The 11073-nt window shown below is 33.9% G+C and overlaps 1 protein-coding gene across 1 annotated transcript in view; it reads right to left on the bottom strand.

Moving 5' to 3' along the window:
- Positions 1 to 206: 206 nt before the first annotated feature.
- LOC111046924 (protein NipSnap) overlaps positions 207 to 11073 on the bottom strand; it is a 19063-nt gene continuing 8196 nt past the window's right edge. The window contains exons 3-5 of the mRNA XM_022332579.2: positions 10736 to 10904; positions 6304 to 6571; positions 207 to 1084 (exon numbers count right to left, since the gene is read on the bottom strand). Of these exons, the coding sequence (XP_022188271.1) occupies positions 936 to 1084; positions 6304 to 6571; positions 10736 to 10904 (586 nt within the window). The 3' untranslated portion in view covers positions 207 to 935. The remainder of the gene's footprint in view (positions 1085 to 6303; positions 6572 to 10735; positions 10905 to 11073) is intronic.

Below are 11073 nucleotides of genomic sequence, written 5' to 3'. Positions count from 1 at the left end.
AATTATATAATTCAAATAAGAAAAAACAAATAGAACAATAGCGTTACAAAATGATAAATAATCAAACCAGTTGAAAAATGACAACAGTTCATAGATAATTCAAATAAGAAAAATATAATAGAAAACAGCGCTATAAAATGAGAAATAATATTCAGTGCCCAACTGCTTTTCAATCAAACCAGTTGAAAAATGACAACAGTTAATAGATAATTCAAATAAGAAAAATAAATAGAACAACAGCGCTATAAAATGAGAAATAATATTCAGTACCCAACTGTTTTTCAATCAAACCAGTTGAAAAATGACAACATTAACCAACAACTTTCAACATTAAGACACTTAATTTTGTAATATCATTCGCAATATTTTCATTTACAATCTTCATTGTAATATATTTGGTGTTTGGTGTATTATCCTGATGAGTCGACTAAATGAATTTCATTCAACCAATCAAATTAAAAAACTGCAATAGAATAAACACAACAATGGAATGTAAAATATGCACAAATTCAAATTAAATTTACAATAAACATTGTTAAATGATTATTGGAATTGAATAAAATCGTGTAGCAAAAGGCTGAACAGATCAACTCAGTCCATAATTAACTGGGACCTGAAAGGTAAATGTAAAGTTTCCGATCAGTCAACTGAAAGTACATCAGTTAATAGAAATCTTATAATTTTAGTTGAGTATTAAACCTGCAGAGTGGTAACTGAAGTAAGAATTGAAGAAATAAATTGAATAAATTTGTGTAGCAAAAGGCTGAACAGACCAACTCAGTCCATAATATTAACTTGTACCTTGGAGGCGAATGTCAAGCTTATGATCAGTCAACTGAAAGTACATCTGATGAATAGAATTCTTGAAATTTGAGTTGAGTAAACCTGCTGAGTGCCAGTAAATAATATCATCGAATGGTAACTGAAGAAAGTTTTTATTGAGTAGGCGAGAAATCGTAAGGATGCAGAATACGAGACTGCATTTCTCTTATGAGTGGCACAGTGTATGCTACACACTCGTCCCAACCTGGGGACCTCCACGCACTTTCTCTTGTGTCTTTGCGTTTCTGCAAGTCAGAATAGCCTGAAAGAAAAATATTTATTCATTTAAATTATAATTCACCAATAAACAATTCACTTTTAAAACAGCGTTCAACTTATTTCAAATACATTTTACAATTATTCCTCTGATTTACATTCAGAGGAGTCCGTCCGTCTTACTCGGACGTGAAGATGGAATAGCTTAAAAAATGAAACACGAACAAGGAGATATTGAAATCATATGATAATAATAAATATCATCTGTAACATCTCCCTCTTTGAGACATTATATTAGTCATATATTATCCTATATTCCCCTTTTTATTTTTCGTATATGAATTGTGTTTCTTCGCTGAACACCGCCATTATTGTTTCTAACCAGCAATGAACGTGGTTGTTGTAATTTCTCAATTATTCTTCCTTTTTCCCATTCTTTGTTATGAATATTCTGCATATATATCTCCTCTCCAACTACAAAATCTTCGGTGTTTTTAGATACATTACGATCATAGTAAAGTTTTTGAATCGATTGATTCTTTGCCATCTTGTCGATTATCTCATTAGGTACAATTTTTGGATTCATGCGTTATGTGATGGAGTTTTAGAAAAAATAACTACAATAACACGGAGAAGATAAAGAAATACATAAGGGATAAGAGGAAATAGATGAATCAGAAGAAGATGACAAGAGGTAGAGGTGATATCAACAAAAAATACATGTATACATGACAACCAGGAAAATGGCGGACCTGCCGAAAGATCTCGTTGTCACAGTGAGTGGTTAATTCATTTATTGTAAAATATCTTACTTCTAGTCGTTCTTTTTAATAGGAAAAAGTGATTTAATACAAAGCAGTTCGTGATGGAAAACAACATTGAAAAAAATACATAATTTGAAATTAGTCTGATTGCCCTTCTGTGCTTACAATCAGAAGCTGTTAAAGCGTCAAATATGTTCTATAATAAAATATATATTGTAAAATTAGATAAGACTAGGAAAATTTCCAACCTTGTCCTATAAAATTTCATGTATAAATTCAGCTTGGACTGTTGCTCATTCTAATTGCTTTTTAACAGCTTACATCCTATACTCCGTACAAAATTACTTTAGACTTGGGATGGACATGCGCAGTAGAGAAACCATACAGCGGGAGGGATACAGAGGCGCGATGTTGCTGTTTTGAAGCGGCCAGCGTTCTCCAACTTCTAGTGACTATTAGATAGATAGATAGTTAGATTTCTCGATCCATAAAACATCTACAGATGCATAAGATCACGTCAAAATATTAGAACTCATACATAATAGAGTACTAGTCAAATTATTATGCCTTTATGGTTTCAATGGTTTTTATAGCATTACAGGTCTATGCTGGATTCAGGCAGCTGAAAAACTCTTCAACATGATAGAAAGGGTTTGAGCAGAGCCACGTATGTAGAGTTTTTTTGAACTCTATGGTTCCCATGTCTCTAAACTTGGGCAATTTATTAAATAAACGTCTACCCATTATCAGATGGCTGGACCTTAGCCTCTCCAGACGGACAAAAGGAATGTTGATGTCATGCCTATGTCAATATTGATCCCATGAACGTTCGATCTAGATTGGAGCGTTTACTGATACTTATGAGTCTGAACATGGCTACTGAATATATAGAGATCCACTATGTGCTCATGCGTGTTCACTATGTGCATGACTATGTATGTGCTCACTATGTGTTTATGTGCTCATGCTACACATGCGAAGTTTCCTGTCTGAAAGCAGTCAGGCGACTGACAAATTGGCAACTGCGCTTCTACCTATGACTCTATCCATCACTGTAATTGGCTGATCTCTCTCCATTTCTCTGCGCCGCATATTCCTCCAAGTCAGAAGTAATTTTGTACGGACCATAATGATCATGCGTTGCTGAACAGTTTTATAAAACTTCATCTTGAAAATACTTTCTTTTTTGCTGAGGATGATGCCCACATGAGTTCTAGGCTTGTGCGTGGGTGAGATGGATGATGATGAGAGATGAGTGGCGCAAAGATAGATAGATAGATAGATAGATAGTATTTTCAAGATTTCTATGATTTAAAGAATGGTTTGAATTCAGCATAGAGGCATGAGGTTAGTAATAGAAATTACTATGGCTTAAATTCAGCGTGGAGGCTGTCAACTAATGTAAACTAGACTAATAGACTAACCTCTACTAATGTGACACTATGCTCAAATCTAATACTGTGTAGAGCGGTAAATGAGAAACTAGTGCTAATGTAAACTACAGGGTGTCTGATAAATCACTCCCTATTTTTATGCAGCTATAATTCATTTATTTATGAACCAATTTTGTTAGAATGTGTTGGATGTTGTGTTCCAAATCTCTTGGATGTTGTGTTTAACACCAATTTTCATTTGTTTCGGTTTAAAAATGCCCCCTCTCTTGACTGTGGAAGAACGAACCGAAATAGCAGCTCGTTATGTGGTCTGAGGATCTGTGGTGCGAGTACAACGACGGTGGAGGGCTGAACGAGGGATCCATGCAAAACTGGATTCAAAAACTTTTAAAAATTTCCATTCCAAATTACTAACAACAGGGAGTGTCGCAGATACAAGGCGATCAGGAAGACCATCAACGTCAAGGACAGCAGAGAAAGGCAGTACCTTAGGGTACGCCTAAAGGACGTCAAGGCAGCACCTTAGGGCTCATGAGGAGCCCTAAAGGTGCGTACAGATTTACGCGCCGCGAACATGAGCAATTCACTTTTAATCAGCTGACGACAAGATTTTTATATCTATAATCTTATACCGTTTCTGTAAAAATACAGATATAGTCAGCTGATAAGTATTCCATCACCGCCACACAAAAGTTGTGTTCCATGTGCAATCTAAGATAGGAAGATGATATTAACAACTTTGTGGCTGAGGGGATCAGGGAATTTCTCAAACTTACAGAGAGGTTTGTTCTGTGTTGGAGGTGCCAGAGCCCAGCTGATACGATTGCTCAGTGGTGAGGATTGGCTGTCAGTGGCGCACCATTGCCGAGAGGTGTGGAGGTACAAGTACAGTACGAGCTTGTCATGGAGGTCAACTACTAGGATGAGAAGACTGCCACCGATGTTCGACTACCATCAGAGACCATTACTATGCACAATACTAGGAGGGGACCTTTCAGAAATGCTACCAACCTCAAATCACCTCACACGGTCGACACACCTCATTAATTGTCTGCGAAAAAACCTTAAAAAATGAACCTTCAAAACATAGAAATTCTTAAGATATCACAAATGTATATTAATAACATTCTAGATTGATCCATTTTTGTTGTTTTCAATGAAGACACTATTCTATTCTATTCTATAATATGACTAGATTTATGTATTTTAATATTATATACTGAACAAAATAATGCATGAGAAAAAACACACATAGTGCTTCGACGTAATAAAACTAATCTATGCAGTCTTCTATAGAACGATTTTTCAGTATATTAAAGACCATTGTTTAAAAAATTGAAATTGAAAATTATTTAAATGTGGCAACTTTAAAAACTTAACAAAGTTGAAGTTGAATGATAATCAAATTAAATGATAATCATCACCTGATATCCGATATTAAAATGTTAATTTTCAAAAAAAAAATTAAATAGCTATAGTGAGGTCCACGTTATAATGGCAGTGGGGAAAGATGAGAGTACAGTATTGCCAATTCTCGGCCTTGCACTGCCTTTTATAATATCTGACACCTGTATATTTAAAGGTGCGTACAGACATACGCTCCGCGAACATGAACAATTCACTTTTAATCAGCTGATTATATCTGTATTTTTACAGAAACGGTAAGATACAGATATAAAAAGCTTGGCAACAGCTGATTAAAAGTGAATTGCTCATGTTCGCGGCGCGTATATCTGTACAGACCTTTAGAAATCATTGCGTCAAGGATCTCGTGAAATTAGTCTTTCACGTTACTTTGTTGCAACGATTCTTAGGAAAGATCTCAGTATTTTTGCATCCAATGTTGCATGGATCCCTCGTTCAGCCCTCCACCACATTTGTACTCGCACCACAGATCCCCATAGCTCATAACGAACTGATATTTCGGCTCGTTCTTCCACAGTCAAGAGAGGGGGCATTTTTAAATTCAAACAAATGGAAATCGGTGTTAAACACAACCTCAAGAAGTGCTCTATCTAACATAATGTAGTTTTAACAAAATTGGTTCATAAATAGAGAAATTACAGCTCATAACGAGCTGCTATTTCGGCTCGTTCTTCCAGTCAAGAGAGGGGGCATTTTTAAATTCAAACAAATGAAAATTGGTGATAAACACAACCTCCAAGAGTGCTCTAACAAATGTAGTTCTAACAAAATTGATTGATTGATTGATTGAGAACTTTATTTATGTAGATTACAATATATACTGTCTTAATATACAATAGCTTACAATACAGCAAAATTATAGATGAATTTACATGATATAGACTAAGAAAATAATTATTGAACTGTATATGATATGAAAAAGCAATTTGTAATATAATAACTATAGATAATAATTATATTGTTATGCATCTACATAAATTGGCGGAGCTTTGGACATATCAATGTCCATTCTTCGGAAAGAATATTAAAAATATCCTCCCCACTAACTCTCTACCAAAACGTTAATTTCATTATTTAAACTAAGGATTTATTTAATTAAATCATAAATACAAAAATACAAAATTAGATCATAAATAAAGAAATCATAGCTTTATAAAAATATGGAGTGACTTATCAGATACCCTGTATACTAATAGACTAACCTCTACTAACACATCTTATATGATGTTATACACTGGGCTAGGCAATATCCGGTCATTATTATAATTTACAAATTTTGTTGCATCTAACACATATTGTATGTAAATATATTGATCTATTATAGCATCACTGATTTATCTTGTTTATTGAAAGGATTTGATTTTAGTTGTTAATGTATATACTGTAATGTTAATTAATAATAAGTAAGTAGTCAAGGTACGGCTGCTCCTTCCCCAAGCTCGAGCTTGCTCTTTTGGGGAAGTAGTTCCTTATGTTTATTTGTATTTCCTATTGATTCATTTTGTTGTTATATTTCTAATTGTGAATTATTGTAATGCTTTTTCAAGGAATAAATAAATAAATAAATAAATAAATAAAATAAAAAAATGTGACACTATGCTCAAATTTAATACTGTGTAGAGCGGTAAATAAGAAACTTGTGCTATGGAGCTCAAAATGTGAAATGGAGAAGTATGTCTTACACCAAATGTGATGAACGTTGTAAAGACGTCCAATCTGAGAGAAGAAGCCGGCAAAAGCCTCGTCGTTGTTTCTGCGGAAGCTGATAGCTCGGGCCCAATTGTTGCCCCACTCTATCATTGTTCCTGGCTTCAGACTGTAGCTGCGTATCTCGTAGATATTTCCGCCGGTTCTCGCTTCAATGCTGGGCCAATAACTGAACGCCAGCAGGTACTGAACGTGTCTTGAGCGAAGCAGTTTTCCTTGTTCTTTCAGTAGTGTTTGGTAACTCTGAAACATAAGAATATAATTATTAATTAGAACAGTTAGAATTTGTCAACTGCTACATCAGTAAAATGATAACAAAAAGTAAACATCAGAGTCATCACCATCAAAAAACCTAAGATAAAGAAATGAAGAAACTACAAATCTTATCACTTCTATTCACCTACAACAATTAACAGGTCTCCTTTTTACATAATATGAGTTGTACACTCTATTCTAACCAGTTTTCAATTTTCATTTTTCTAACAGTCTCTAACAGTATTTAAGTCAACTTATCCTTATAATCACCTTTTTCTTTTTTAAATATTTAGGATACTTTAGATATTAGGATATTAATACTTTAAATATTAGGATACTTTAAATATTTAGGATATTTTTTTAGATATTTAGGATACCTTGTTTAGTTTTAGTTCAACCTACAAAGAGGCTACCAATTCTCTATATTTCATTTTGACGTGACAACGTCTTATAAATTGGTTTGCCGGGTGACACTTCAAGAAACTGCGTTACGTTCCCACGTTATGCGCTCACAATGAGAGCGAGTGAGAGCGTTCGTTTCGGTTCACGGTCGTCTAGAAAGAGCACGAATAGGAGCAGTGGCGAGCAACGCAGCAGCAACCCGAAGGCATTCACCTGGAGAGAGAGTGAAACGGAGCAATCTCCTGCGACTGCGCCACTACTTAGTGAATAGGTTATGTGAATAAGTATAAGTGAATAGGTATAAGTGTAAGTATAATAGGTTTAAGTGAATAGGTTATGTTGTAGTAATCACAATGTTGTGGTAGTTTTCAATCACAAAAGTAGTATAAATCGTTTCTCAGCCAATAATAATTTGTTTAACTTGAAAAAATGAGCGCGACTTGCTATCTAAAATATTGAATCGAGCACAGTTAGCCCGCCTAAGAGCGAGAGAGACAGAGTGATTTTGTTGAGGATAAGTGAAGGTAAAAATAAAATTTTGTTAATATGAAATTCAGTGCGAGATTCTTTGTATAAATTAATGTTTTAAATATAATTCTTTGTATAAATAAATGTTTTAAATTGTTACTATTATTTCATCCTTCTTCCTACTATAAGAATGAATATTCACATTAAAATTATTTTACCACTCAAAGTCGTTGTCACGTAAAACTTTCGCCAACTTTACTATGCAAACTTTTTTTTATTTGAGTTTTTCATTTCAACTTAGAGCCTAGTTTTATTATTCAATGTAACATTTTCATAATTTATTCAAACTCCCATAATATAGGTTATGTTTAGCATCTTCTTTTAAATGACAACAAACCACTGATGACCCTTGTCAGCTGGTCCCCAACTCAGACTAAGTTTATAGATTAATTTCATAGATTATATTATATTCAATTAATTTATATATTTATACATTCTTTGTAATATATTCAGACAACAGTAAATTAGAGTTTTCCAATTACTATTTCTCTTTACTAAATGTATTAAGTTATGTTGGCTAACATGTACAAATTTTCATGTTCAATGTTTACCTTAACCTTTTAGCTTTAGTCAGCTTGAAAATGTGACCGGTGTGGTCACGAAACCTTGGTCGTGTACCAAATAAAACAGTGTAGAATTTGACAAGATATTTGTGTTTTTATTCAAATATTATTATTGATTCAGATAATAAATTATTGAGATTGAACCATGATTTTTAACAGAGTCTGAAAGATTTTTGCAGTTTAACCAACTGCTGTAATATTCTGGATTTCATTATACTGTATAATAATTCATTGGATATTTAAAATGATTATTATAGAGTCATAAACACCATATTCTTTCAGTAGTTTTCGTTCAACCTACAAAGAGGCTACCAATTCTCTATATTTCATTTTGACGTGACAACGTCTTATAAATTGGTTTGCCGGGTGACACTTCAAGAAACTGCGTTACGTTCCCACGTTATGCGCTCACAATGAGAGCGAGTGAGAGCGTTCGTTTCGGTTCACGGTCGTCTAGAAAGAGCACGAATAGGAGCAGTGGCGAGCAACGCAGCAGCAACCCGAAGGCATTCACCTGGAGAGAGAGTGAAACGGAGCAATCTCCTGCGACTGCGCCACTACTTAGTGAATAGGTTATGTGAATAAGTATAAGTGAATAGGTATAAGTGTAAGTATAATAGGTTTAAGTGAATAGGTTATGTTGTAGTAATCACAATGTTGTGGTAGTTTTCAATCACAAAAGTAGTATAAATCGTTTCTCAGCCAATAATAATTTGTTTAACTTGAAAAAATGAGCGCGACTTGCTATCTAAAATATTGAATCGAGCACAGTTAGCCCGCCTAAGAGCGAGAGAGACAGAGTGATTTTGTTGAGGATAAGTGAAGGTAAAATAAAATTTTGTTAATATGAAATTCAGTGCGAGATTCTTTGTATAAATTAATGTTTTAAATATAATTCTTTGTATAAATAAATGTTTTAAATTGTTACTATTATTTCATCCTTCTTCCTACTATAAGAATGAATATTCACATTAAAATTATTTTACCACTCAAAGTCGTTGTCACGTAAAACTTTCGCCCGTATACCAACTTTACTATGCAAACTTTTTTTTATTTGAGTTTTTCATTTCAACTTAGAGCCTAGTTTTATTATTCAATGTAACATTTTCATAATTTATTCAAACTCCCATAATATAGGTTATGTTTAGCATCTTCTTTTAAATGACAACAAACCACTGATGACCCTTGTCAGCTGGTCCCCAACTCAGACTAAGTTTATAGATTAATTTCATAGATTATATTATATTCAATTAATTTATATATTTATACATTCTTTGTAATATATTCAGACAACAGTAAATTAGAGTTTTCCAATTACTATTTCTCTTTACTAAATGTATTAAGTTATGTTGGCTAACATGTACAAATTTTCATGTTCAATGTTTACCTTAACCTTTTAGCTTTAGTCAGCTTGAAAATGTGACCGGTGTGGTCACGAAACCTTGGTCGTGTACCAAATAAAACAGTGTAGAATTTGACAAGATATTTGTGTTTTTATTCAAATATTATTATTGATTCAGATAATAAATTATTGAGATTGAACCATGATTTTTAACAGAGTCTGAAAGATTTTTGCAGTTTAACCAACTGCTGTAATATTCTGGATTTCATTATACTGTATAATAATTCATTGGATATTTAAAATGATTATTATAGAGTCATAAACACCATATTCTTTCAGTAGTTTTCGTTAACTCTTAAGCTTGATTCCCACACACCAGTCACATTGAGTGACCGTTACAAATATATTTTTCATAATAAAAACGGGAACGCGCCAACTAAGCTCCCCGACAGTAAAGCTCCTTTTAAAACCACTTTCGAGGGATCTACTGACGGCGTCAACTGAGCTCCTGAGAGAGGAACTTGACTGACTAGGAGCTTGGTTGTGAGCGTCCGAGGAGCTTGGTTGTCGTCTACGGTCCCGAAAACTAGTCCCCTCTGAACCAGTAGGGAATTTGCTAATAAAGAAGAAATAAAGATATTCTATTCTAAGGGTGTGATCACATTGAATGCGTTTATGTGCAAATACACGTCGAATCATGCATGAGCCGAAAACAAAATCTGGAAAGTGCCGTTGAAACACGTTGTGACTTGCATGTAGCTGCTTACACTGAACGCAACTCGTGCACGCTTACAGTGTGAGTGTGAGTGTTCCTTTCGGTGTGAGTGTTCCTATGGATCTTTCCAGATTTCTTCTCATCTGGTCATGCATAACCAAGCGTGCACTTGCACATATTCTTTATTGATTCATACAATAAGTACATCATCAAAAATGATAGGGAGAGAGAAAAGAGGTAACTTTGTGCTATTACTCTCCCAAATTTAGAGAATGAATGAAAAAGACTAAGAAATTGTCAAAAAAGCACAGATTTATTGATACTTAGAAAGACCAGTTTCGATTATTTTATCAGTTTATCAGAGATTGACAATGGTGTAATAACCGAAACCGGTCTTTCCAAGTATCAATTAATCTGTGGTTTTTGACAATTTCTTAGACTTTTTCATTCAATATGAATAATTACCACAATATCAACTTCTCAACTACACAAAAAGTGAAAATTTAGATAAGGTTACACATAGTCTGAAATAGGTATACATATAGGCATCTAATATAATTTATATAATCACATCCTTATTAAATTTGAAATGGCGTCCTTACTTTGTCTTGTGCAAGAAGTTTTTTCGTTTTGTCAACGCTTGAGAATCCACCAGTGTACCTCCATAAGTGCAGAGATTGGTCCTGATCTCCAACCTGGACATCCCAAGACGCCACCAAGTCGTAACTAGTTTCTTTTTGCCGTGCACTCATCACATTTACCAGTTCTTGGCTATCAAAACACAACAAAAAATTAAAATTTTGTTTCAAAAAAGCTTCTACATCTATCAATTTCTATCAAACACAATTTTAAAAAATAGGGAATTCGGGCAACACGTCAAAGTAGTACTGAAAATATAAGGTAATCAAGATATTTTATCAACATTTCATTCCAAAAAGAA

This window comes from Nilaparvata lugens, chromosome X (genome assembly GCF_014356525.2).
Source record: "Nilaparvata lugens isolate BPH chromosome X, ASM1435652v1, whole genome shotgun sequence".
Lineage (NCBI taxonomy): Eukaryota > Metazoa > Arthropoda > Insecta > Hemiptera > Delphacidae > Nilaparvata > Nilaparvata lugens.
Note: the sequence above shows the minus strand (reverse complement) of the source record. Positions and strands in the feature narration are given on the sequence as shown.